This window comes from Trichechus manatus, unplaced genomic scaffold (assembly GCF_000243295.1).
Source record: "Trichechus manatus latirostris isolate Lorelei unplaced genomic scaffold, TriManLat1.0 scaffold00015, whole genome shotgun sequence".
NCBI classification, from domain to species: Eukaryota; Metazoa; Chordata; class Mammalia; order Sirenia; family Trichechidae; genus Trichechus; species Trichechus manatus.
This window is the reverse complement of record NW_004443951.1, coordinates 9,935,458-9,963,425: the sequence shown is the minus strand read 5'-3', so window position 1 is coordinate 9,963,425 and position 27,968 is coordinate 9,935,458. Positions and strand designations below refer to the sequence as shown.

Below are 27,968 nucleotides of genomic sequence, written 5' to 3'. Positions count from 1 at the left end.
TTAGAAGGGTTTGTGTAATACTGGTGTTATTTCTTAAATATTTGGATGAATTCACCAGTGAAGCAGTCTGAACCTGGAGTTTTCTTTGTGGAAAGTTTTTAATTATGGCTTCAATTTCTTTATTCAATAGAGGATTATTCAGATTTGCTATTTCTTGTGTGTATTTTGGCAAATTTTTTGTTTTTCTAATAATTTGCCTGATTCATCTTCATTTTAAAATTTGTCAGAGAGTTATCTTTTCATTGTTTTAGAATTTGTAGTATGACTTATTTTTTTCATTCCTGATATTGGTTATCTGTGGGCCCCACCCCCCACCCCCAGTCTTGATACGGGTTTGTCAATTTTATTAGTGTTTTCAAAGTACCAGTTTTTGGCCCGGTTGATTCTGTTTAACATTTTGAGATGGCTGCTTAAATAGAATGATTTCTCAGCCTTCTTTTGTTTTTTAACATAAGACTTTTAAGCATGGCTTTAGCTGCGGTCCACAAAATTTGACATGTGTGCTGAAATCTCCCACTATGATTGTGGACATCTGTTTTTTACTTCTGCTGGGTTTTGCTTTATCTATTGTACAGTGGTTAAGTGCTCGGCTGCTAAGTGGAAGGTCGGTGGTTCAAATCCCACCAGCCTCTCTGCCGGAGAAAGACGTAGCAGTCTGCTTCTGTAAAGATTATAGCCTTAGAAACCCTGTGGGGCAGTTCTACTCTGTCCTGTAGGGTCACAATGAGTCAGAATCAGGTTTTTATTTTTTTGTTATTTTGAGACTATGTTGTTAGAACAAATTTAGAATTGTTACATTTTATTAGCGAAATGTCCTTCTTTATTTGTAGTAATGTTTCTGGCCTTAAAGTCTACTTTGTTTGATATTCATATAGCTATACTATCTTCTCTTTGGTTAGTATTTCAGCGGTATATATTTTTATATTTTATCTTAAACCTTTCTGTATGCTTATGTTTGACACGTGGCTCTTATAAGCAGCATATGGGCTTTTAAAAAAGAATTGTCTGACAATCTTTGTTTCTTGATTGGGCTATTTATATTTAGTCTACTTACATTTAATATAATTAATGATATAGTTGGGTTTTAATCTACCATCTCACTTTTGGCTCTTCAAGTCTCCAGTGTTTCTGGTAGTTCTCTGATCCCTTCAAACAGAAATTGCCTACATTTTGTTCAGCTTTGTTGTTCTTGGCAGGAGGCTGGTCTGTAACAAGCTAGTCTGCCATTGCTGGCAGTGGGAAAATCATCTTTCCCCCATTCTTTAATGCTTTCATTTTTCCCTATCTCTGCTGTGCTCAGGGACTGCCCACGAATTCAAGAAGCATTTTGAGTTGCCAATTTTGAAGGGTCGAGACGCAGCTGCCAGTGAGGCAGACAGGCATCTAGGAGAGGAGCGACTGCGGGAGCTCATCAGCATTGTGAATAGGTAATGGTAGGATGAGTGCTGGACTGGACAGCACCCCTCCTCTGATACCCTCAAGTGAGGTCATCAGAATTACCTCCCAGGCCATGTGAGGCCAGTCCTTTGGGGCCTGAGCCTGTGGGCTGGGATTTTAGGAAGAGAGTGGGATCTGTTACCCCTAACTATAGCCAGCTTCCCACTCTCTTCCTGGCTTAGGCCCTGTTCTCTGATTCTGGGCTATTTACCAACCTGCTGAGAAAGCTCTTTTCTGATGCTGGTGGAGTTTCTGAGCAAAATATCCCTTGGAGCTTCAGAAGCTTCCTGTCTATCTATCTCAGACCAGACTTCCCTTCTCAGGGGCCATAGCCCTTTTGTGACAGGCAGGAATAGATCTGAAGGATGGGTGTGGCTCCTACGCTAAGAGGGCTTCTTTTTCCAAGGGGGCCACATAGTCCAGGGGGAGGTACATCCTGGACTTTTGTTACAGGTATGCACACTTGATGGTTTACATCCTGAAGAGTTCTCCTGCTCTTCCTAGCTGTCTGTCCCTTCAAATTTTAGACGGTAGGAAGGAGAATCAGTGTGTTTGATCCCCGTCTTTCCTGATCTTCCGGGAGGTATGGGCTTAATTTAGCCTTAGGCCATGTAGCAGGCATTTGGGCTAATGCCAGCAGAAACTTCCCTAAGAACTTAGTGGTTTGCAGCTTGCTTGCCTGCCTGTGTTAAATGGAAGACCAGGGTCTTAAAGACCAGCCAGTGTTTTGGAGGAGAAAGAGTTGTCTAAGCTAGACTGTTTGGAAGGGTCTCTATTCCCATGACTGAGACTCTCATATACATATCTTTGCCACAGGACTGAAGAGTCTTTGCCACAGGATTGACATTTGATACTACAAAAGAGAGCCAGTTTTGGTCGTTTGGATCGTAGCTTTTATTTCAGTAGTTTAGCTTGGCAGTTTTATAAGCCCCTTGACTTTTTATCTTCTTTTCCCCAGGTGCCTGATCCGGAGGACATCTGATATCCTTTCTAAATATTTGCCTGTGAAGATTGAGCAGGTGGTTTGTTGTAGGTACTGAACTCAATCGAGGGGTGTGGAGTGGGTGAGTAAAGGCTTAGCCCCTGAGGCATGCCTGGGCTTTCAGGGTGTCCTCAGAGAGTAGAAGTGTGTCTAGCCTTTACTACTTTCCAACCCAGCTGCCTTTTTTTCAGGCTGACGCCCCTTCAGATGGAGCTGTATAAGAGGTTTCTGAGGCAGGCCAAGCCAGCAGAAGAGTTGTGTGATGGCAAGATGAGTGTTTCTTCCCTTTCTTCCATCACCTCACTAAAGAAGCTATGTAATCGTGAGTTGTGCCCATACTCTGAGGTCCTCTGTGAGACTGAGCAAAGGAGGGAAGGCTCCTGTAGATGGCCTAGTTACTTTTGCTAAAACTTGTTCAGTCTTCATAAAAGTGACATATAATTCCAACCCTCTCCAAGGCATGAATCCTGCATTGTGTACTCTGTAAACCAGACCCTTTGCTTTGTAAAATTTAGCTTATTCTCTGCCCCGCCCATTTTGATGTTTGATGTGTGTGTGTGAGACAGAGCATATGCATGCGCAGGTGCACATATATGCATATAAAATATTGGGCAGGAGGAAAAATAACAAACCTTGCTCTCTCTGGTATAGCTCCCCATCTTGCTGGATGAACATACTAGTGAGCAAGATTGTCCATCACAGTCTGAGATGGCACTAACTGCACATTTTTGGGATTTGAGATGGTGGAAACCAAGCAAGTCTAGTACTAAGGAAGGCCCTCTGGGTTAGGCTTCTAGAGAGGGTTCTAGTGAGCATTGAAGTAGAAGCCTTTTTCTCCCCCCAGATCCAGCTCTGATATATGACAAGTGTGTAGAAGAGGAGGATGGCTTTGAGGGTGCCTTGGACATATTCCCTCCTGGTTATACGTCCAAGGCTCTAGAGCCCCAGCTGTCAGGTAAGCCCTTTCCCATCAGTCTTGGGGCTCTTCTGAGAAGGGGGGGGGAAGTGGAGTGGGGGGTTGTCTCTTTGTGCTAGAGCTATTCTACCTCAAGGCAGGATATCAAGAGTAAGAATTCTGGGCCACTGGGAGGGCCCAGCAGGGGCTGATGGTTAGTGCTCTCCCCAGGTAAGATGCTGGTCCTTGATTACATTCTGGCGGTGACCCGGAGCCGAAGTAATGACAAAGTAGTCCTGGTGTCCAATTACACCCAGACATTGGACCTCTTTGAGAAACTCTGCCGGGCCCGAAGGTAAGGAGAGCCTAACCAGGCTGCCAAAGGGGTGCCTCCTCTACTACACCCCAGGAAGATTAGGTGTTCTCACTGGTGGATATGGACCAAGATGTAGGTGCAGGAGGGACTTCTAAGAAGATGCCTGTACCCTTAATGCTTGATGACTCTAGCTCCATCTGCAAGCAGAATAGCCTCTGGTCCTTCAGATACTCCCACAGGGCAGTCATGGACTCTAGATCTGTGCTCCTTCCTTTTGGAGTTTAGGACCTCAGGCTGTGCACAAACAGCCTCAAGCATAGTTAGTTCAGTCCCTACAGTAGTTCTGGCTCCAAGGGGTTCTGCTTCCTTTTTGGGTCTTGATCTTTGGATTCCTCTTTAGGTACTTGTATGTCCGCCTGGATGGCACAATGTCTATCAAGAAGCGAGCCAAGGTTGTGGAGCGCTTCAACAGTCCATCGGTAAATGTACAGCCCCTCTCCCCCACACCACCAGTGCTGTAACAGCAAAATTAAAGGTTGATAAGCTATAAGGGGACTCTGCTTCAGGGTCTCCCTGATTTTTTTCTTAGGTGTGGTTGAGTTAGGCTGGTTGGTGATGGCTGGGAACTAACTTTATATGGTGAGAAACTGGCCAGTGAGCAAACTGGTGGTTCTCACAATTAGTCTGAGCATAGGAATACCAGAGGCGTGAGGGAGAAGAGTTGGCTGGACTGAGCAGACTTGCATTTAAGCTGCAAGAGGTTCTTTTTCTTCTCTTCCCAGAGCCCTGACTTTGTCTTCATGCTGAGCAGCAAAGCTGGCGGCTGCGGCCTCAATCTCATTGGGGCCAACCGGCTAGTCATGTTTGATCCTGACTGGAACCCGGCCAATGATGAACAAGCTATGGCCCGGGTTTGGCGTGACGGTCAAAAGAAGACTTGCTATATCTACCGCCTACTGTCTGTAAGGATGGTGACGGTGGTGAGAGTAGGGGTGGGTCATGGAACAAGAACTTCAGGACCATCTTGGGTGGTTTTTCAGTGCCTCTCTTTCGCCCGTCCGCCTCTAGCAGTGACCAAGCCATGGGCTTAGCCTGGAGCCCTTGATTCTTCCCCCACCCTACTCCTCCAAACTGTTTTTACTGTGCCTTCGGGGAATCTGTTCAGTGGTAAACAAACTCTCCTGTGGCCTCATCCTTTTCACAGGGCACCTGCTTTCCCTCATACCCGACTTCTACTGTGCTACTTGCCTAACCGTCTTCTCCCATGTACAATGGGGCTAAAAGTGATACTGACATTCTCCAAGTTCTCAGTTATACTTTAAGACCATTCATCTGAAAGTTCCTCCTTCAAAGCTCATGTTGTCTCACTTGATGATCCTCTTCTCTACCTTGCTGCAGTAATCTCTCTGCTATTTTCCTAATTCATCAATGACTTTGGGTACCAGCTTAGCCTTTTTTCGTTTCCCAAATCCTGCTACCATCTTGGCTGACTTCAAGGGCCATGGAGTTATCCAGCACTCTAGCCTTCATGTTTCCTTGACCTCATCTCTAATGACTTCCTCAACTCCTCCTCATCTAGTTACTCTCATGGTCACACTCTGGAACTCAGAACTTTAATAGCTATCATTCTCCTCTCACCTCCTATCCTTCCAGCTTTTTCATGTCTTTATACCCACTAAATCTTCAACCTAATGTCCCTCGAAACTGCCCCCACCCCATCTCCCAATTCATCACCTCCCATCTGGCTTGACTTCCTTTTCTATCCAGCCTGATCCTCACTGTGCATTCTTTCAGCCACTCTTTCCCTAAAACCCACTCCATTTGTATCATTCCTGCAGTTCCTAGCATTTATACAATTTTGCATTTACAGACTGGCATCACCATAAATTCATGTTCTCCATTTTGGGCTGGGCCCTGTTTCATTTCCTTCAACAGCCACTTGAAGCCTTCACTACTTCCTTCAAGTTTCCTACCCAGCTAACTCTGTCCCTCACTCTTTCTGCAGAAGATCTTATCTTTTACTTCACAGGGAAAATTTACTTCACAGGCATGAATACACTCACCTCTCTTACATGAATGTTGACACCCGCTCTTCCCTTGCCATCTCAGGATTCCTTTCTTCTCTACTCAAGGCTTGTCCTTTTAGCTCTGCTCTAGACCCCATTCCATTATGTCCTTTCTTAGTTTATTAAGTTCTCCTTCTCTTTTATTCCCCCAAAGTCTATAAATGAGTTTAAGTAGCTCCCACTTTAAAAACAAAACAATTTTTAAATTCTGTCCTATTCTAGCTACCACCTTGGGTTACTTTCCATTAACTGTTAAGTTTTTCCAAAGCCTGAAGATTAACTTCTTTACCTTCCTATTTTCTACTCATTCATCAGACCCTGTCAGTGTGGCTTCTGCCCCCTTATGCCACTGAAACAGCTTTCGAGTACACAGCAGGCTTCTTAATTGCCCTAACAGAAGACTTTTGGTTTCCTCTTTGTGTATCTGAAACTGCTGACTTTACTACTCCCTTAAAATTATCTTGTCTTTGGAAACTCCATTTGGTTCTCCTACCTCTGTGATTACATACTTATTATGTTGACAAGTATCTAACTAAATTTTTAGCCCAGATCTCTTACCTGAGCTCTAGACCCATGTTTCCATAACCTAATATAAATTTCCACTCGGGTGTCTTATGAATACTTTAGATGTGTCATGACTAAACTCCTTCTTCTGAATTCCATCATTAGTGGCTCCATTATCTGTCCAACCCAAACCTGAGAATCATCTTACTATTCTCTGCCTCCTAACAACCAGATTCCTACCAATTACCTTTGATTTTACCTTACTGAAGTCTCTTTAATCTAATCTTTCTATCTCTGCATCTCCTGCTGAGGCTAAAGTCATCTTTGACTTGGACTGTGTAGCAGCTTCCTAATTCTTTACCTTTGGTCTTATCCTTTCTAACCCATTCTTCACATACTGTTTCCAGAATGAGCTTTCCACAAATTCTGGTTTTGCTTTTCACTTGTCACTTCCATAACAAGGCCAAGCTCTTCAGCCTGGCATCCAAAGTTCTCCATAGTATGGCCCTTGCTGACTTTCCCAATTCCAGCTGCTATTATACTTCCACCATCCTTTAGTCTAGCTGAACTCCTTGTGGTCCTCCAATAGGCCAGACTTGTTCTTTTGTTCCTATGCTGGGAGTGCCTTCCCTTGCAAACCACCTATTCAGGTGTTTCAAAATTCAGCTGAAGGATACTCTTTACTTTCAAACTTTTCAACATTATTCCACTCTACCATCCCTCTGGTGGGCCCCTAGGTTTCCTGTTTAGATTTCCATCACTGTACCAATTTGTCTGTATGTCTGTCTCTCCCACTAGTCTTATGAGCTCAAGGATAGGGATCATATTTGATTCTTTGTATCCTAGTGTTAGCACAGGCCCTGGTATAGAATAAGTACCCAAATGATATTTGTTGAATGAATGAGACACTTGGGCTTATTGTGGAGGTCTGGTAAAGCTGCTAGAGACAAACCCCAGCTCACCCCAAAGGGGAATTTAGCTAGGCCCTGACAAGCTCCATTGATATAGAAAATAGCCCAGGTGGGCAGACATGCACAAGCCATGTTTCCAGGAGAGAGGCTTGGAAAATGGGGCTCAGCTGAGCAGAGATATTGCTACAGGACTCTTACTTTCATTCATCTCCCCTTCTGTAGGATGGCTGTAGTTTCAGTCCCTGTGTTTCCCTGCATCCTCTTCATGGGGATAACTTAAGTCCTTCCCTCCCCTCCCCGGCCAGGCAGGAACCATTGAGGAGAAGATCTTCCAGCGTCAGAGCCACAAGAAAGCACTGAGTAGCTGTGTGGTAGACGAGGAGCAGGACGTGGAGCGCCACTTCTCTCTGGGCGAGTTGAAGGAGTTGTTTACCCTGGATGAGGCTAGCCTCAGTGACACACATGACAGGTGGGTGTAGAGTACCTTTGCTGGCCTTTATCTGTGAACTCCCTGCGGAGCATGGAGATGGGATCTGCAGTGACCACAGCTCTGTCCTCTACCCCCAGGTTGCACTGTCGCCGCTGTGTCAACAACCGTCAGGTGTGGCCACCCCCTGACGGTTCTGACTGCACCTCAGACCTGGCTCAGTGGAACCATAGCACTGATAAGCGGGGGCTCCAAGATGAGGTACTCCAGGCTGCTTGGGATGCTGCCTCCACTGCCATCACCTTCGTTTTCCACCAGCGCTCCCATGAGGAGCAGCGGGGACTCCACTGATAACCAGCTGTTCTGGGTATAGCTGTAGAAGGAAGAGACAGGGAAAGGGGCTCCCTGCCCCACAGGGTCCTACTCCATTTTGTTCTCTGGGAGAAAATCATCAAGAAGGGCTGCATGATGTTTGCCCAAAATTTATTTTATAAGAAAAACTTTTGGTTAAAAAAAAGAAAGGAATAAAGGTATGAAAGGGACTGAGGCCTGGGATCACATAATGAGCCCAGTAGGGAAGAGGTCTGATAGTGGGCACTCCTACACTTCTCTAAAGCCTGGGTACCTGTTTGAGGAGGGAAGGCGGGGAACCCTGGGGCAGGGAGAGGGGGCTGTTCTCAGCAACTGTGATGACCACTGTAATCTCCTGGCCCAGGGTACTAAGTGGGGCCCAGAGGCTCTGAACTCAACTCTGGAATGCCTTTGCTGGGCTGCGTCAAGGCCTTCAGGACCTCAGTGCAGGGGAAAAGGGAAGAAGAGGAAAAGGTGGCAGAAAGAGAAAGACAAGAGTTGGTGGTTGGGGGTTCCGGGCAGCCCATGCCTCAGCCCCTGCAAGCTGATGGTACTGAGCACGGGCCTGCAAGGTATGGGCCCCATCACATGGTGCTGACATAATCTGCGAAGGCCTGGGATGAGTCCCATGAATCGCTAACCACGTGGCAGGTGGCCCGGAGCCGCCGGATGGCTTCCCTGGCTGTGACTGCATCCTGGTCCAGCCAGTTCTGGAAGAGGCGCAGGTGACCAAAGGCTCCACGGCCCCAGCGCTCCAGCCGCTTGGCGAACTCCAGAAGCCCATCTGGCTTGATGCAATTGGAGCTGGCAGGGGTGAGATGGATTAGATACCCAGGAAGCAACTAATCCCTGGTCTGTGCCCCTGCAGCCCCATCCCTTGCTCCCTCCCTGTGTACCTGATGTCTAGCTGACAAAGAGAGGAAGATGAATCCTCTGAGAAAACATCTGCGAGGGCCAGCAGGCCAGCATTCCCTGCATAAGAGAGAAGCACCCGTCACCTCCACCCAAGAACAGGGAACAAGGTATCCCAGCCCAACTCTGACTGCAGAGAAGCTCAGCCCTGCCAGTTCCCAAAGCTCCAGTACACAAATATCTATGTTTCTACCCCCATGCTCTGGGTGGAGAGGTCCATGCCCTTACCCAGTGAATTTCTAGGTCAAAGGCGTGACACCCTCCCCCTCCCTAGGGCCCAGTCCCCACCCAGGCGGTTCCCTGGCAGCCGAAGGCCCTTCAGTGTGGAGTTGCCCTTCATAGCAGCAACCATCTCAGGCAGAAATTGGGCTGGGCGCTTCTCAAACAGACGGCAGAAGGAGAAGGTAATCTCTGTTGAGAGAAATTAAGAGTACATTCTGATGGCTGCATTAGGACTGGCACTGCCCCTTCTGTTCCAGTTGGCCCTAATAGGGGGTGTGAACATTTTATGGGGATCCAGAATGGGCAAGGAATTTGTCTAAGACCCCAAGCAAGGCTGGAACTAAATCAGGATTCAAACTAGAAATTGAGCCTGAATGTTCACTGTAGGTAAGTTCTCTGCGTGACCAATTCTCCATTCACTTCCTTTCTCCTCATCCATCCACTGACTGCCCTCTATGCAAGTCTACGAGGGGAGCCTGGCGCAGCACTTTTATCCCTCCTCACTACCACCATTTTTGTCAGCCCCTGAAAGGTAAGAAAAACTTCTGAGTGGAACACTAATAGTAATTTCCTATGTTCAGTAGAGGAGAAGTTGATTTTGGAGCTTTTTAGAAGGAAGGTCATGCAGGTTCTATATCCATTTTATAGTTAAGGACACAAGACCAAGAAAGGAGCAGTGGTTTGCTCACTCACAGTGAGATGGGGGCAGAGCCACAGTGAAAACCCAGGAATGTTCCGGGTCTTGGATTGGGAACTCACCTTGAAGAGTCAGATTCTGTAGCAAAAAGAGCACCTCACTCTGACAGTCAGCCAGATTCATGTCGTGGAAGCTCAGCCTCTTCAGGGCTAGGTTGTACTCTGAATGGGAGGCAAAGGCCATGGGCCTTAGCTTTCCCAGAGAACAACGCAAGGTCCCCACCTACCTTGCTTTCACCATTCTGGCTGGGTCCTACCTTTGAGTGTCTGCAGCACAAGCCCAAAATCCTGGGGAGAAGCAAAGGTGGCGCTATCCAGGGACAGCTGCTGCAGAGAACCTGAGGCCTTCAGTACAGAGCAGAGCAGTGGGGCTGGCTGGGCTCCTCGTGGAAACCCCATCTCCAACTGCTCCAGGCAGTTTTCTGGGTATGACAGAGAAGATTCCAGCTGGCTATCTACCTCCTTAAGGGATTCACTAATAAATCATTTATCTAAGTACTTGTCCCATAGGCACCATGCTAGGCTGTGGGAGTACAGCACTAAATACAAGATTTGGTCCTTGCCCTCATGGAGCTTTTACTCCAGGAAGACACAACCAAATGTAATAGAATATCCCAAGTGGTGAAACAGGAGACATACATGAACTAAGGGTGCATGGAGTAGGAGGACCTAATCCAGCCAGTTCAGACCCCTTCTCTGGAGAATGAGTTGCCATGGTCACTCCCTAGTGGCTTATGGTGATCTGGGCCCTGTCTGGCACAAGGTTATCTTAAAAAATGGCAGGCTCTAAAGATGGAGCATATTCTAGATATTCTACTCATTCCAGGAATGAATGGGTGGCAGGTCTGGATTGGAGGTTCCTCCTCTTCCTCACACAAATGCATATTTGTGTAGAAAGAGAGACGCACGCATGCACAGTGCTTCACCTGGTATTTCCTCATCCCCGATTATGTGGCTAGGGGGTCCTGCATTCCCTGGCACAGCCGGATTGTCCCGCTGGCTGGGGTGGTCGACACGAATAGAGAGGACCCGCAGCAGGGGCAGGGCTCGCACAATGGCACGTGTCAGCTCCAGGATGGGCAGTGGCGAGAACAAGTCACTGAGATGCAGGGCACGGAGACGGCATCCAGCCTGGCCTGACAGGGCCCTCAGGCTGTCCAGTAGGCGGAAAATGTTAGAGCCCAGACCTATGGCAGGAGAGAGAGATTAGGTCAAAGTCATGTGGGGGCATCAGCAGGAACAAAGCTGTGTAGGCGCAATATTCAGAGACAATTCCAAGTATTTCTATTGATTACTGCCTTAATCTCTTCAGCTCTGGATCAGTTTAAAACAATTTGTTTCAGTTACTCATCCACTGTCTTGCTTTTTTCTCAGGTAACCAGCAAACTCTGGTGCCTACTATACTGGGCCATTCCCTCAAGAAGCGTCAGCAGGGCAGAGTCACAAAATAGAACATAGGCTATGGTAGGGCAGCATATGGCTACTGGCTGAATGATAGGCCCAGACAACAGCAGAGGTCTCTGGATTTCTGGGTTCTGAGTAGCTTCCTGAAAAAGCTGGGCCTTGAATAAAGGAAATTTGGGACAGAGGGAGAAGACACAGTCAAGGGTCACAGCTGAGAGTGTAAGCATGAGTAGCGGGTCTGCTTGGCTAGGTGGGGGCTCAAGAAACAACTCTGGAGGGTAGGAGGGTGGTGCTTATCTTGTGGAAGGTCCCGAAAGCTAAGCTAGAGATGGTATAATCTCCTATAGGTCATGGGGAACAGCTGAGAACTGAGAAGAGTGACAATGACCTAATAAGGAGTACCTTAGAAGATTTATTGGGTGGGAATGACGCAGAAAGACAGTCCCAGAAGCACCCAGAAAGGTTAGGGTAGTTGCTTAATTCCACAAAGCAGATAATTTCCTTGGAACCCACTTCCTACTTCATCTCCCCTTGGACTGGGCAGGCTCTTGTTAAATCATTCATTCAACTACCAGGCTTTCTGATAGACACTAGTGAGCAGTAGATACTGTTCCTTCCTATACAGCTTAATAACAAAAATGTGTTAGTGGGAACTGGGGAAGTAAGAGTACTCTGGAAATATAAAGAATGTGTACTTAACACCTATTCCAGCTTCATCAATGAAAGCTTTCCAGATGAGTCCTGAAGAATATAGAGACAGGTTAAAAGGAGGAAGAACAGTGTGGCAGAGGGAACTCAGCATATAATAAAGGCTGAAGGAGAAAGATGGGTAGGTTCCAAGAAATGAAAAATACTCAGTGTGGCTGGTATATAAAGTAGGAGGAGGAAAGTGCAAAATAAGACTACAGAGATGAGCAGGGGTGAAAACATGGATAACCCTGTACGAAAAATTAAGAATTATGGTGACAGGAAGCCATTGAAGGGTTTTTAAGTGAAAGGATGACAGATCAGATCTGCATTTTTGAAAGAATGCTTGGGCTACAGTGTGGACAATGGATTGTATGGTGAGAGTATGGAGTCAGGAAGAACTGCTAAAAAGATGAATTCATGTGAGAATGGTAGCCTGAATTAAGGGAAGTGGGGATAGATTAATAAATGGATTTGAAAGATTGTGAAGATATATCCAAATAAATGTGGGGTAAGACAAGGAATCCAGAATGATTTTTCAGGTTTCTAGTTTGGGCGACTGACTCAACTGTAATGTCATTCACTGAGAACAGGAAGGTAAGTATAGAGGGAAGAAGATGCATTTAGTTTGGACATAATGAATTTGGAGAGTTTATGGGTTACTGAATGGGGTAATAGGCAGCTGGATAAGTGAATCTGGAGTTCAGGAGAAAGAAATGGGCTAATGTCACAGAATGGGGTCATCAGCATAGACTTGGAAACTGGAGCGGATGAAAATTGTTAGCTATTATTAAGAAATTTGAGAAACAAGCTTCTTTAAGAAGGTGGGAGGGAATGGACCCAGAGCACAGGTAGAAGAATTAGCCTTAGTTAAGATGGCAGTCTCTTCCACTGTAAAAGAAGAAAGTGTGAGTGTAGATTTAGGAGAGTTTATAGGTTTTTAAACAATAAGTTGAAGAAGTTCATGTGTGATGACTCCTATTTTTCCTGTGAAGTAGGAGATGAGGTTGTCGAGAAAGGAAAAGGAGAACAGTTTGGAAATGGTAGAGTAGGAATGGAAGCTGATGTTACAAGCACAGTGAGGGTTCGTAACAGGTTGATGATCATGAATATTTAGTAGCATCAATGTGCGTAGTTGTGTGATTTTTCTCTAGCAGTGCCCAGCAGCCTAGGCAGATTGCTGGATTTAGCCAGAGTGAAGTTTTACTAGCTGGGCACAACCAGGTGGGAGAGGACTGAGGACTGCCTTGCAGGTTGCTGGTTGGATAAAAAATCTGTCCTGCTCCTTGTCTGTACAGTGGCTTTGATATGACTGATGGGATCCTACCCAGCCCTGGCTGGACCTGCATATACTATACTCCCACCTTCCCTTAGATTGCCTACCATATCTATAATGTACCCATTCATATTCCAGCTGATAATGTCATTGTCTCTCAGGAACCCCTGCTTCCAACCATAATTCAAGCCTTCTATTTCCTGTGAGACAGGTCGGGCCACATGTCTGCTTCCTGGTCATACTCCCAATTGTTCCACACAGGATTGGGCACATAGCTGGTCCTACTGGGAGACCCAGGCCCAACCCCTGTCCCTCCAGGGCACTCACCATTATAGGAGAGTGTGAGGCTCTCCAGAGACACCCAGGAGCTCAGCAGGTGACACAGTGTCAGAGCCGCCTCTGTGGAGAGCGGAACCGTGAATAGCTCCAAGGTGGAGATGCTGCGGAATCGTTGGGAGGCATCCAGTGCTGGAAGCCCCAGGCAGCTGGGATCTGACCCATCCAAAGCTCCGCAAGCCACTTCCCCAATTTCCATCTCTTCACCATCTTCCTTCTCACCAGCCACGATGAAAACAAAGTCATACAGGTCTTCTGACTCTGCACCAGACCCCTGACGGGTGCGAGCACCCTTCTTCCCTACAGCTCGCTTGAAACGCTTTAGGGGCTTAGGCTGTGGGGCTGAGCTAGCTGGAGCCCGTTTGGATGAGGATGTGGAAGAGGAGGCAGAGGCAGAGGAGGTGGCAGCTGGAGCAGAGGGTGGCCGCCTGGTGCCAGGAGCCTCCTGGGAGGTGGCTGGAGGGTGTAGCTCCCTCTTAGGGTCTGTCCCGCCTGCTGTCAGGCTCTCCTGTGTGCTCCGGCGTGTTACCCGAGTGGCAGGTACAGCTCTGGGCACCTGCTTGGCTTCATTCTTCCGCCGGGTGGCCATCAGGGCTGCAGCACATCGCTCGGCAGCATCCCGACGAGGCCGGCGTGAGCCTAGCAAGAGGGACCCTTCATCTCGGGATGGGGCCCGGCCTCGGGAGACCTCTCCACAGAGACGGCAGGGTGGGCCACCCGGGCCCGGCTGCCAGAAGCCAGCACTCATAGTGAGTATAAGGATGAAAAGGGCTGACTCAGGCACAGGCCAGGAGTACAGTGACACCTGGTTGACAGCCCCATGGTGAATGAGCTGATGCAACAGCTGTCGAAGTGACTGCTGAGCGGCCACATCAGAAAACAGCAGGTGGCGGAACTTGAGGGTGTGCAGGGAACTGGCCAGGGTCTCCAGAACCCTGCGGTTGGGCTCAGCCACCAGCTCAGTTGCACCCTGCAGCATGTTGCAGATGGTGAGCTGCCGAACATGGCGCGAGCTGTGCAGAAGAGGCGAGAAGCGCTGGTCACAAAGACGCCTGTCAGAGGACACATCGATGGTCCCACGTAGAACATGGGAAAAAAAGGCTTCCATAAACTTGGCTCGCCAACAGGTGACGCTCTGAAAGCAGAGAACATGCCAGACAGCTGTGATACAAAGAGTACTATCCATAGAGATGTCATCATCCTAGTTTCAAACTCAAACCTTTGAGTCCCCCCCACCTTCCAAAAGCTATTTACTGAGCACTTATGAGCCATGCAACGTTCTAAATTTATATATTCATTTATATATTCATTTAATCCTCACAACTTTGAGATAGGTATTACTATCACTTGACATGTAAGAAAATGAGGCACAAAGAGGTTGTTATCAACTGTGGTTACATGTTAAGTGGTAGAATCAACATTTGAACCCAGGGAATCTGGTTCCAGAGGTCACATTATTTTGCTATAGTGCCTCTCAAGTTAAACTGTCGCTCAATCCTATTAATTCTTCCTTCCATGTTTGCTTCTAGAACCTGATCCCAACTTTCCACCACCTCTTTTCAGCCCTTATCACTTCACACCTGACCACTTCATTAGCTTTCCTTACTGCTCTCCCATCCTCTTCTACCCTTCCCCAAATGACTTTGCACAAGCCCACTAGATTCATCTTTGTAAAACACCACTTTGATCACATTATTCTGCCTAAAAACTCCCAATGTCTCACCACTATCTAAGTTAATTTTAAGTTCCTTAGCCTGGCAGGCAAAGCCTTCCACAATATGGACTGTCTCTATGAGAAGCTTTCTCATTTCCCTTATCTTGCTCATGTGAATGCTTTGCTCTGGAAAATAGGTCACCTCACTGACCCAAACCTGTTTTCTATGTCCTTTCCTACATCTGCTAGAAATGCTCTCCACCAGCCGACCATTAGGAAATCTAACATTTTACCCTTTGAGGTGGTTAGTTTTGCTCAGAGCATGAATGAACCAGTTTGACTTTGACTTCCTGCTGATAATTTGCATTTCCACCCTACATATACTGAATCAGAACCTGCTGTTGTTAGGTGCTGTTGAGTTAGTTCCGACTCATAGCGACCGTATGTACAACAGAAGGAAACACTGCCCAGTCCTGGGCCATCCTCACAATCATTGCCATGTTTGAGCCTGCTTTTGCAGCCATTGTGTCAATCCATCTCATCCAGGGTCTTTTCATTTTTTGCTGACCCTCTACCAAGCATGAGGTCCTTCTCCAGGAACTGGTCCCTCCTGATAACATGTCCAAAGAATGTGAGACAAAGCCTCGCCATCATCATTTCCAAGGAGCACTCCGGCTGTACTTTTTCAAAGACTTATTAGTTCTTCTGGCAGTGCGTGGTATATTCAGTGTTCTTCGCCAACACCATAATTCAAAGGCATCAATTTTTCGGTCTTCCTTATTCATTGTCCAGCTTTTGCATGCATATGAGGCAACTGAAAATGTCATGGCTTGGGTCAGGCGCACGTTAGTCCTCAAAGTGACATCTTTGCTTTTCAACACTTCAAAGAGGTCTTTTGCAGGGGATTTGCCCAATGCGATACGTCATTTGATTTCTTGACTGCTGCTTCCATGGGTGTTGATAGTGGATCAACAAGTAAAATGAAATCCTCAACAACTTTAATCTTTTCTCCATTTATCATGATGTTGCTTATTGGTCCAGTTGTAAGGATTTTCGTTTTCTTTATGTTGAAGTGTAACCCATACTCAAGGGTGATTCTTATGTTAAAATGTAGCTATCTGAGGTGGAGCCCTGGTGTCCAGTGGTTAAGAGCTTGGCTGCTAACCAAAAGGTCCGCAGTTCAAATCCACCAGCTGCTCGTTGGAAATCCTATGGGGCAGTTTTACTCGGTCCTATAGGGTCGCTACGAATCAGAATAGAGTTGACGGCAACGAGTTTTTGGTTATATCTGGGGTGGAGATTCAGATTTTCAGCAGGGGGCCAAACCAGAACGAACCAGTTCAAAGCCCTGGTTTTGCTCCTCATCCCCACTTTGATTCTCTGACTATTCAGGTCTAAGTTGTTGGCAGAACAGTGTCTCATGGTGTTCAGTCTCTGCCTGTGTATGTATTATTATCCCATCCAAATTAGAAACTCCTGAGGAGCAGGGACCAAACCTGTGTTTTCTCCAAGGTAATAGTTAATTTGCTTTGATGGATATGGGACATAAGACTATTCTGATGTTTGGAAGGTATCTGAATGCAAGTGATTCTCAACCAGGTGACTCTTAAGTACATTTTTATGGGGGTCTTTATATTCTGATTCATTATATCTGGGGGTGCAAATTAAAATTCTCAGTAGGGGTCGAAATGAAATGAACTGGTTCGAAGCCCTGTTCTCAACCTTTGGTGCATATCAGAATTTCCTGTGGAGCTTTTCTTTTTCAGAATTCATATAGCAGATTTCCCAGACTTGGTGATTCTGTTATGTTACAGCTAGGGTGAGGTCCAGGCATCTTAAAAAAAACATGAAAATCCAGATGTAGAGGTGACAAATGACTACTATTTACCCCAAAAGGACACACTGAGACAAAGATACCAGGCTCCAGAGTTTCTAATTCAATACCATCCCTAAGTCCTCGTCCTCTCCTAAGATTCAATAGAAAGTCTGCTTCAATACAGGTCCGAGCTCTGCCCCTATATTCTGGAACTCTCTGAATCTCTTCCCTCATCTGCAAAATGTGAATAACATCACCTGTTTGACAGGATTGTTATGAAGATTAAGACAGTGCAAGTGAAAGCACTTGGTAAATTTTAAAATACAAAGTAAATGTTACCTATTACTGTTGCTGCTAATTATACTTATTAGCCCAGATGGACAATGTGAAATGGGCTTGACTGAGGCAGAGCTTGTTAAGCACGATGCTTATTCAGCTCAAAGCAAAGGTAGTGGGGACTGAAGTTTCCTGAGACTAAAAGAAAGACATTGCTCTTTTGTCCTTATCCTGTCTTCATGCATTTCCTCATACTAGAATAATCCTCAATATATGTCTGAGGTTCTTGGCAGAACCTGGGCCAGCAGGAAGGTGATGACTGGGCCCAAGGATAGTGAGGACACAGCCATCACCTTCCTGCTGGCCCAGGTTCTGCCAAAAGTCATTTCCTTTGCCCTAGTTATTCTCCAGACTCTGCCTGCTGTGGTAGTAATTGGGAATGACTTCATGTTTAAGCTAAGTGCACGGCAACAATAGAAGGACCTCTCATTACCAGCAGTGCAGAAGCATTAGGGGAGCGGGCAAAAATACCTGGCACCCAAATCCAGCCTTGAGTGGAGAAGCAGAGTGCCTGAGTCCTTCAGGTCTTCTCTCACTCTAGCACCCTTCTTACACATTTGCTGGCCCACACCCATAGCCTTGAAAAACACTTGCAGGTGACCCTAGCAAGGCTTCAAGCTCCCAAGGGAGATGGTCAGGTGGTCATAAGATCTGGGCCTGAAATCTGGACAAAGTGAACCAAGATTCTGTGGCTGCTTCTAGCCATAAGAGGCATGTGAGAAATATAGTTTAAATAAATACTGGAATTTTTTCAGACATCTTGATGGTTGATGAAGATAATGGGAGACAATATTTAAAACTGGAACATCTCAGACATGTGATAACTGCAGTGAGAAGCAGCATGGTACTGTGATTAGGAGCATGCATTCCAGAGCTAGACAGCTTCAGTATGAATCCTGGGTCTGCTGCTGATTAACTTTAGGCAAGTCACTTCACCTCTTTCAGTCTCAGTTTCATTTTAAAGTGAAGATAACTATACCTACGTTACACAGTTGTGAGGGTTAACTGAAAAAATCGTTATTATAACTTTCAATGGCTTCTTTCTCACAAATTAATGCATGAGCAGACAGCAGTCCTAATCTAAGTCACAGATAATGCAAAGTGATGTAAATACACGAGGGTGAGGGAAATGAGACATCACCAATGAGGTGAAGTGACATTTGCCTACCAAAAAAATCCTTGGCCCATCCTCAGTGGGCTGGCAGCTCAGGCAATGGTCATGAAGGAGGAGTACAGACATTTAAAGTAGGGAGGGCTAAATATTTTCTTGTACTAAACTAGAGCCAGCAAATGTTCCTGAACTATTTATCACTGTTGTTCTTCTGATAACGGAAATATTGGTTGTGGAAAGAAAACCAAAAATCGTATGTAAACCCACTGCCAACTCTTTGGAACATTTATGTATATGTGAATAGCCATGTATACTTGTTTTTAAAACATTGAGACAACTCTGAACAGTTTCAAATGTTGAGTTTTTTTTTTTAAACATTATACCACCATGTTATTAAACATTTATACCACCATGTCTTTAAATAGTTTTAGAATATCATTTTATTAATGTTTTGAAAATATGGATGTACCATGATTTAATAATTCCTGTATTGTTGAATATTTAAATTGTTTATAGCTTTTTGATATTAAACTTTATTGTAATGAACATCTGGAAATAAATTTTCATGACTATCTCAATTTTTTTACGCTGCAAATTCTAAGAAGTGAAATTTGAACATTTTAAAGTCTCCTGACAAATATCACCAAATTGTCTACCAAAAAAGTTTTCACAATTTCTGCTCCCATCAACAGCATATTAAAATGCCAAGTTTTACCTACCCCTGGCCAGAGCTAGACATTCCTTTAAAACCAGAAAAAATTTTTTTTTACTAAAGAGGTAAAATCTTATTTTTTTCCATTTTTTATTATTAATGAGATTGAACATTTTTCACTTTACTAAATTTTTACATATTTTGTGACTTGTTGAAATCTTTACTCACTTAATTCTACTGGGATGCTCATCTTTGTCTTATTCTCTGAATCCCTTTGTTTTGTAAATATTGTTGTAAACATACTTCCCAGTTTATCGGCCTTTAAAAAATTTTTTTTATGGTGTTGACATTTTATGTGGTCAACTACGTCCATTATTTTCTTTTTTGGTTACGGACATTTAATAATTAGCATTCTTTCTCCATCTTGAGATTAGATAACCAGTCACCTTTATTCTTTTTCTGTGCTTTTACTTTTTACAATTTAATCTTTGGAGCCCTGCTAGCGCAGTGGTTAGGAGCTCAGCTGCTAACCAAAATGTTGGCAGTTTGAATCCACCAGCCACTCCTTGGAAACATAAAAATTATTTTGGACAGGAATCACAATAGAGGGTCCCAGACAGAGTTGGAGAAAAATGTAGAACGAAATTCAAACACAAAAGACCAGACTTACTGGTGTGACAGACACTGGAGAAACGCTGAGAGTATGGCTCCCAGACACCCTTTTAACCCAGTACTGAAATCACTCCTGAGAATCACCCTTTAGCCAAAGATTAGACAGGCCCGTAAAACAAATAATACACGTACCTCAACCATGTATACGAGACTAAATGGGCACACGAACTCAGGGGCAAGGACGAGAAAGAAGGAAGGGACAGGAAACCTGGACGAATGGAAATGGGCAACCCAAGATAGAGAAGGGGAGAGTGTTGACATGTTGTGGGGTTGGCAACCAATGTCACAAAACAATATGTATATTAATTGTTTAATGAGAAACTAACTTGCTCTGTAAACCATCTAAAGCACAATAAAAAAAAAAATTTTTTTTGGAGTATATTGTAAAGTGAGGCTCTAACTTTATTTTTTCCAAATGACTAACCAATTGCTAGAGATCCACTTAGTGTCGAACTGAGCAGGCACCTAGTAAGTTTTTTTTTTTTTTTTTTTTTGATTATGAATAAGGGTTACTGTCATGCAAAAGTGGGAAGCAGAAGAAGTCACCCTTTGAATATGCTCCAAGGACCTCTGCCTAGGTGGCTACTGGACCACCAAGCCTGAGGCCTTAGATGTTTTGAAATACTCTGAGCCGGGAAAAGAGAGTAACAAACATTCTTTTCCAGGAAGCTTGAGATAATATTAGGAAAAGAAAGTTTTCTCCAAGAGAAAGATTTTATAATCTCCATCACCTGCTGGTCAACCATACTGTTTGGGAAACATTGGGACAAAGTGAGTAAGGTGTTTCTTTAAAGGTGGCAGAAAGTCTTTACTGTTTTCTAATATTCTGGAGTCCACTTCTCTTCCTCATAAGGCCTAACTCCTGTATATAGTGCCTGTGGATTTTGCTAGGCCTCTGTGTCATCATTCTGAACTTCAGGGGTCGCAGTTCAGATTTGGAAGTGGAAAAGCTGAAGGATATGGGGCTGAATATTACTGAACCCAGTGCATCCCCAGAAATTAAATCTCCAATTCCCAATACTAGCTGTTTTCTTGTCATTTGGCCTCATTCAGCATATAAAGCCTAGTTCAAATACTATTTCCTTAGAAAGTCTCTCTTGCTTCTTTCTCTCTGAGCCTCCTTTCTACCCTCTATCACACCACTTATACTACCATACTGTGATGGATTTGTTTGTAGACTTCCCCACTAAACTGGTAGTTCTCAAGATTAGGAACTGTGTATTTCCAATATCTAGCATAAGATCTGGTACATTTTAAAGTTTTAGTAAATGTTTATTGAACTAAATCTGTCCTGTCACCTAATTACGGAATAATAAAATAAATTCTGCTTAAATGAGAGTTACGGTGAATTATGTCTGAATCAATGAATAACAGAATCTCAGGGTTGAAAGGAGCCCCAAAGTTCATCTTGTCTAACCCCTCTTCTAATGCTTAATTCCTTCGACAACACTCTTGTGTCAAGTAGTTATCTAGACTCTATTTGAACACTTAGTGATGGGAAGCTTATTATCTCTGGCATTAGCTAGTTTCATCACTGGTAAACTCAAGAGTTTAAAAGTTCTACCTTCAGTTTATCAAAAATATATCCTCCTTTAGCTTCCACTCAGAACAAGTCTATTAGCTCCTCTTTCATGTGACAATCATTCAAATATTTCAAGACAGTTCATGTTCCCCAAGTCTTCTCTTCTTCAGTCTTCCAAATGTGGCTCACATGCTGTGGCTTTGACTTCTTTCTCCATACTCCAGGGGTAGCCTGACCTCTGCAGAGCTAGTCAGGACTACTGTCTCCCTTGTGGTTTGGCCTATATTATATTTACATCAGTTCACATAGCTTAGAATATACTCATTATGAGTGGCTTCAGTACACTGTTGACTAAACCCCTAAATCTTTTTTATAAAGCTGCTGCTAAGCTAGGCTCCTTACCCCCTATCCTGAGGCCATGCAACTGGAAGTTTTTAGATTCAAGTGAAGATTTAACCAAATCCAGTAAAATTTCATCTTATTTGATTGGCCACGGCTCCAGCCCTGTCAAGACCTCTATAAATCCTGGTTCTGTCATCCACTGTGATCACTACACTTCCCTGTTCTGTGTTACCTGCAAACATGGCAAGCAAGCAAGTCAGTGACAAATGCCAAATGGATCAGAATCCTGTGATAAGCCATCAGAGCCCCCCTCCTAAATCCATTCCATCCCTGCTCCTATACTTTAGCAGTGCCCAGCTAGTGTCTGTGTGCTATTCCTGCTTTCACTGTTCAAAGTCAGGCCTGAGTTCTACCTGGTACCTGAACCTACCTCCAAACTGGAAGGCCTCGTCTTCATCAACTCATCCCAGAGCCGGCGCCATATGGCCTGAGTGGAGAGGCCTGTAGGGAGAAATATCACACTTATTTGGCTGCTCCCTAGCCACCATGAGTTAAGTAAGTCAGCTTTTCATGCTGTCCTTCTCTGGGTTCACAGGAACAATAATGGCAAAATGGTTAAGAGCATTGGCTCTAAAGTCACTGCCTGGGTTTCAATTATCAGCACCACTTTCTAGCTGTGTGACTTTGGACAAGTTACTTATTTCTTTGTACCTCAGTTTCCTCATCTGTAAAATGTAGTTAACAGTAGCAATTTCACAGTGTAGCTGAAAGGATTAAATGAGTAAATGAATTCTTCTGGGTAAAGTGCTTAGGACAGTGTTTAGCATATAAGGATTAGATAAATGTTAGCTATTAACAGGCATGTCCAATGGGGAGTTTGGGAGGTAGCTTAGTAAAATAAACTAAGATTCAGAAGATCTGGGTTCTAATTCTGGCTTTGCTACTAATTGTGGTGTGCCTGTTTCTTACTTTTATCAGTATAATAGGGTTCAGATACTTGCTCTGTGCTTCACAGGACACTGAGGAATTAGATAAGAAAGGTGTAAGGGTATTTTTTTATTTTTAATTGTTTTATTTTGGTGAAAAGATACACAGCCAAAGGTACACCATTTCAACAATTTCTACACGTACAATTCAGTGATATTGATTACATTCTTCAAGTTGTGCTACCATTTTCGCTTCCTTTTCCAAATTATTCTACCTCCATTATCTTAAACTCATTGTCCCCTATGGGTCCCATCCAACCTTTTGAGTTGTCATTGTGAATCTGATCTCACATAGTTCTTTAAAAGAGAACAATGCTCAAGGCAGACATACTCTACTGATTCAGATAAACTGTTTTTTGGTTCAAAGAAGACTTCAGGGGATAGTTTTGGTTTAAGGTTTAAAGTCTAAAGATTATCTCAGGGCAGTAGTTTTGGGGATTCATCTAGCCTCAATAGCTCCAGAAAGTCTGGATTCCATTGAGAATTTACAATTCTGTTCTGATTTTCCCCCTTTTGATCAGGACTCTTCTATAGAATCCTTGAACAAAACTTTCAGTAATGATAGCCGGACACCATCCAGTTCTGGCACATGGCCAAGGAGGCAGTTGTTCATGGAGGCAATCAGACACATGTTCGATTTCCTCATTCAGTTTCCTCCTCTGATTCCTGACTCTCCTTCCTCTGCTGCTCCAGGTGAATAGAAACCAACTACTATCCTGGATGGCCGCTTGATAGCTTTTAAGGCCCCAGAGACTATACAACGAACTAGGAGGAAGAACAGAAGTACTGAGAAACAATATTTGGCCAGCTGATTAGGATGTCCCTCGAAACCATGACCCTAAACCTCAAAACCAACAAAACCAATCCTAAGGGTACTTTTTGAGAAGCATGAGGTTCTATGCAAGTATCAGGTGTAATATTTACCTAAGAACATGATGATGTCTTGTTCACAATCAGTAACTGAGAAAGAGACAGAAAAGTCACTTACCTTTCTTGAGAGCAGTTTCCTCAATCCTCTCCAAGTAATATATATTGAGCAGAGGTAAGATGCTTTGAAGTATTGGGCCTGGGAGGGCTACAAAAACCAAAACACAAATTTTACTTTTTCCCCAGTGTTCCAAGCATTATTTACCCTATTGGAAAGGAAAACAGAAGGGGAGATTTTTCACTTGACAAATGGAGCCTGTAGAAGCTAACCTAAGTCTATTCCAAACTCTGATGCACTTATCTTCAGCCATTTAGTTGGCAGCTGGAATTTCAGAGGCATACACTTCTTCAAGGCTGAGATACTTCCACAAAGCAAGCTGGTATACTCATTTAGGAGCTGGCCAGTTCACTGCTACCTGAGAAGAATGAACCATTCTGCATTAAGAATGCAGATGTGCAGCAAAAGGTCCTTCATAATCTGGGCCCTATTAACTTCTCCAGCTCCCTGCTCTGCCTTGTACACTTCATTAACATTAAACCTCTTTTTTCTTTTACCTAACATGTTATGCTGCTTTGTGCCTCTGTGCCTTTGCTCATGCTGTTCTCTCTGCCAGGAATGTCCTTGCCACTCCAGCATATCAAGTACTCATCTTTCAAGTATCACATGCCTTTTATTAAGCCTTTCCTGACTTCCCTTTCCACTCTTCCAAATTGACCACTTCCACCCTTTGGGCCCCCACTATACCCTGAACTAGTACCTTCCTATGAAGAAAATAGATAATTAGCCTCTACCCTCTAAAAACTCGACACATTTAAAAACAAAACCTGCTCCTGCCAATTTTCCTAGTTCTGAGAGGCACAATAGTAAAGTGGCTAAAGCGCTTGGTCTCTACAGTTTACTGTGAGTAAACTGTGAATCCTTGGGCAAATTATTTAACCTTTTTAAGCCTCAGTTTCCTCAAGTTTAAAATGGGGATAATAATACCTACCTCATGGGATTATTGTGAAGATTAAAGGAGATCATGCTTGTGATCTGTTTAAGGCATTGCCTAGCCAAAATAAACTCACTAAATATTGTCTATTATTCTTACCTGTCCATAGCACCTCTGTCCTGCCAATTAATAAGTCTAAGATCTTAGAGTGTACCATATCTAAGGAAAAGTCTTTCAAAACTTCCATTCTCCTTTTATCTTTACTTGTAGAATAACTGAATCTTGATATCGAAGAGTCTAGTACAATTCTTTGTACATAGTAGGTACTCATCTACCTGCTGAAAGCTTTAATACAGGCCACATCAACTTTCATCTGAATAATTCTAACAGCCTAACTGCTCTCCTTGAGCTTAGTCTCTCCCCATCCTGTAGCTGGTGATGCCATCCCCTCAACACCCTTCAAAGGCTTTCTACTGCCTTCAAGATAAAGTCCCATTCCATAGCTGGCATTCAAGGACGTTTATAACATACCTTATCCTATTTTCTGGTCTCATCTCCCTCTACTCTCTCTCCTTTCCCATAAGCTAAGTTTTCTTATTGTACCCTTTCCTGCTGCCTCTCTCCACTTTTTTCTCCCTCTCTCCCTACACAAAACAATGCTAGTCCACTACTTCCAGGAAGACTTTCCTGGATGTCAGCCCACACTGAGACCTTCCTCCAAAATAGCACTGCTTAGCAGGCCTCTAGAGCCCTTGTGGTGCAGTAGTTAAGAGCTCGGCTGCTAACCAAAAGGTCAGCAGTTCGAAACCCTATGGGGCAGTTCTATTCTGTCCTATAGGGTCACTATGAGATGTAATCAACTTGAAGGCAACAGGTTTACATGTTTTTTTTTTGTGTTGTTAGCAGGCCTCTCACTTGGCCCTTCTCCTAAGAAGCCTTACTTGATTCAGCTTTTTCTGTGTGAATGTTTACCTGCTATAGCACCAGAGGAGCTCTTCCTTCCCTGTTTCCTCTCATCCTGGCTGAGGGCTCAACCAGTAATAATGGTGGTGTCACTATGAGTAGGAATCGACTTGAAGGCAATGGGTTTGGTTTTTGGTACAGTAGTGCGGGTAGGGAAGGGAAAGGGAGATTCAGTACACTGTCAATTGATTGTAGGGGGGAAGAGGCGATGAAGAAAGAGGTTTCTCCAGAGCCATGTCCCCTTCTTCCCTTCCCCTCCAATCTGGTCTCTTCTTTTTAGCCATCCCCTCTCACCATCACAGGAATTCTCATGCTCTGTTATCCACAAACTCCTCTCCTTTCTCCAGCTCTGTTAAGTCAGACCCTTTCTGCTTCCTTCCAGCTTCCATCTTTAATTCTCCCTCCCACTTCCCAACTTGGGGCCTCAACACCAGTTGACTCCCCACAACCCCCAGCCAGGTTCAGTATCCCAGAAGCTCTAGGCTGACATAGATTTCTTCCACATTGCCCAGAAATGTTCTGAGCCCCGTGCCCACCTCCACCGGAAACTTTCTCCCATTCCCCTTGGGTCAACCTGATCCTTCTCCTCAGCTACCAACACAGGGCTTCCACAATCCCCTCCCCTCACAGGCCTGAGGACTTCTAGCAGTTTCTCCCACTACACAAGGCACTGAAGGCTTCCTTAAGATCAGTTCCCCACTCCCACCTCACCAAGGGTCTCCACACTCCCCGAGGCTCCCTGGACTACTCTCCAAAGCCTTGGGGATTATCCTATAGCCCCCCACCCTAAATTACAGGGCCTCTTCTCCACATCCACTTTCTCATGGTTTAACCAAAACCCCCCATCCAGGGACCTCAGGCCCTCACTCCCGACCTGACTAGGACCTATGTCCAGGCAAAGACACCACCACCACCTCTGAGGCCTTCTTGCGGAACTGCCCCCCTCCTCCCACATCACCACAAGGCCCAGGGCCGGCCTTCTCTCCGGCTACACCTTCCCCTAATCCAGAAGCTCAGCCTGGCCTGCGCATCTCCTCACGCAACTTCAACCCTGGCCTCTGGACCCCACCCCCTCACACCACTAATCTGTCAGGCCCAAGGCCTCCCTTGCCCCTGTGCGACCAGGCCTACGTTCCAAAACCCTCATTTTCCTCTGTTTTACTATCAGTGCTCAAGTCGCAGACTGAGTTTCTTTCCCTCATCCGCTGCTGGACTAGGACTGGCGGTTGGCACCCCACAGCCCGGCCTCCTCGCGCTCCATCTGGCTGGAAGCCTCCTCTCCTCCGTTACGCGGCCCGCCAGACTCCCAGTCCCACTAGCCCTACTATCTGTCCGCCCTTCCTGGCCCCTTATCCCAGTGCCCCGGGCTGCCTGCCTTTGCTGCTCAGTCTGGGCGCTATCAACCAAGGCCAGGCCCTTCGGACCCGGCCGCGCTCGGACCTGAGGCCTCCTTTCACTCCCATTCGGACCAAGGCCTCCTAGAGGCGACGCGCCCCCCTCCCATTCCGGCCCGTCAGTCCGGGATTCCCAGGCCGTCGCCCGGCCTAGGGCCTCCTTGACCCTTCCCGCCTGCCCATCATTCCGGCCTCCCTCCTTCGCTGACCTGCTCCAGGCCTCCCGTCACTCACTCTCGGGCCCTTCCTCGACGCTCGGGCCAATCCGAGTGGCCTCTGGCGCACCCTGTCCGGCCCGCTCGTCAGTCGTTCCATCAGTTTGGCACTAGAGGCCCAGGTCGTCAGTTTGCTCACTTCAGCCCCGGGCCGTCAGACATGCCCCGGCACCCCAAGCCTTTCGGCCTCTTCCCCAGCCCCATTCCCGCGTTCTTCAATTCACTGGGTTGCCCCAGCCTATCTGCTTGGCCTCCGGAGTCTCAGCACCCATGGTGTGTCAGGCAGATACCCGAGGCCACAGGCCGTCAAGCTCCGTGGCCCCCAGCCCGGCCTTTTTGCCTTAGGCCAAGCCTTCCCACCTCGGCCCCCACCCCCAGGCAGTCGGGCCATCCTGGCCTGTAGGTTCGACATCCAACTCCCCCGCCCGGCACAACCCGAATGTCAGTTCGGTGCCCACGGCCGCGGCCCCTCATCCCAGCCTCTGTCGTCCGGGTCCAGGCCGCTTCGCTCCAGCCCGGGCCTCCGAGCTTCCCGGCCTCACCCTCTGCGTCCTCCTGCCAGGCCGCGGAACAGGTCCACCTGCTCGTTTGGTCTCTGTCATTACTTTATGCTGTCCGGCCAGTCACAGAATTTATGCTCCAGCCCGACCATTTGGCTTCCATTGCCCGGGGCTGGGCCTCGCCCCAGGCCTCCCGGCCTCGCCCCCCGCATCCCCCCGCCGCTGGGCCGCCCCCGCTCATTGCGAGAGGCAGCCCCTCACCCCGCGACTTACCCCACACCCCGCTCTCCAGAACCCCCATATGGGCGCTCACTGCCCGCCCGCACAGCTCGAACAGGGCGGGGGGAGCGCTGGGGCCCGAGGCCGAGCTCTTCGCTGGCGCCGCCTCCCGGGACGTGGCCTCCATGGTCGTTGCCGCCGCTACCTCACAGAACCAGCAACTCCGGGCGCGCCAGGCCTCGGGCGCCGCCATCTTGGGGAGGTGCGCGAGCCCGAGAGTGGCACACGCGGACCGCCATCTTGAG

General features: G+C 46.0%; 2 protein-coding genes across 2 annotated transcripts in view; one reads left to right on the top strand and one right to left on the bottom strand.

The window, feature by feature from the left end:
* The window catches only part of RAD54L (RAD54 like), a 23,531-nt gene extending 15,452 nt beyond the window's left edge, over window positions 1-8,079 (top strand). The window contains exons 10-18 of the mRNA XM_004371787.1: window positions 1,301-1,427; window positions 2,396-2,470; window positions 2,611-2,741; window positions 3,264-3,374; window positions 3,546-3,669; window positions 4,031-4,109; window positions 4,413-4,592; window positions 7,417-7,580; window positions 7,679-8,079. Coding sequence (XP_004371844.1) covers window positions 1,301-1,427; window positions 2,396-2,470; window positions 2,611-2,741; window positions 3,264-3,374; window positions 3,546-3,669; window positions 4,031-4,109; window positions 4,413-4,592; window positions 7,417-7,580; window positions 7,679-7,889 — 1,202 coding nt within the window. The 3' untranslated portion in view covers window positions 7,890-8,079. The remainder of the gene's footprint in view (window positions 1-1,300; window positions 1,428-2,395; window positions 2,471-2,610; window positions 2,742-3,263; window positions 3,375-3,545; window positions 3,670-4,030; window positions 4,110-4,412; window positions 4,593-7,416; window positions 7,581-7,678) is intronic.
* LRRC41 (leucine rich repeat containing 41) lies at window positions 8,005-27,968 on the bottom strand. Its single transcript, XM_004371788.1, has 10 exons — window positions 27,718-27,968; window positions 23,502-23,588; window positions 21,958-22,028; window positions 13,414-14,557; window positions 10,646-10,906; window positions 9,977-10,141; window positions 9,783-9,881; window positions 9,090-9,212; window positions 8,786-8,861; window positions 8,005-8,693 (listed from the first exon to the last, which is right to left on the bottom strand). The coding sequence occupies exons 1-10, from the start codon at window positions 27,914-27,916 to the stop codon at window positions 8,474-8,476; spliced, it is 2,445 nt and encodes an 814-aa protein (XP_004371845.1). The 5' UTR covers window positions 27,917-27,968; the 3' UTR covers window positions 8,005-8,473.

What these genes read in the sequence shown, in the direction of transcription:
- LRRC41 (XM_004371788.1), bottom strand. Translation starts at nt 27,916, where the DNA reads ATGGCGGCGCCCGAGGCCTGGCGCGCCCGGAGTTGCTGGTTCTGTGAG. An exon ending in GGAAACTGCTCTCAAGAAAG is followed by an intron (nt 22,029 to 23,501) that starts GTAAGTGACTTT and finishes TTCTCCCTACAG; the next exon opens with GCCTCTCCACTCAGGCCATA. An exon ending in GCTGCCAGGGAACCGCCTGG is followed by an intron (nt 8,862 to 9,089) that starts GTGGGGACTGGG and finishes TCTCTTATGCAG; the next exon opens with GGAATGCTGGCCTGCTGGCC.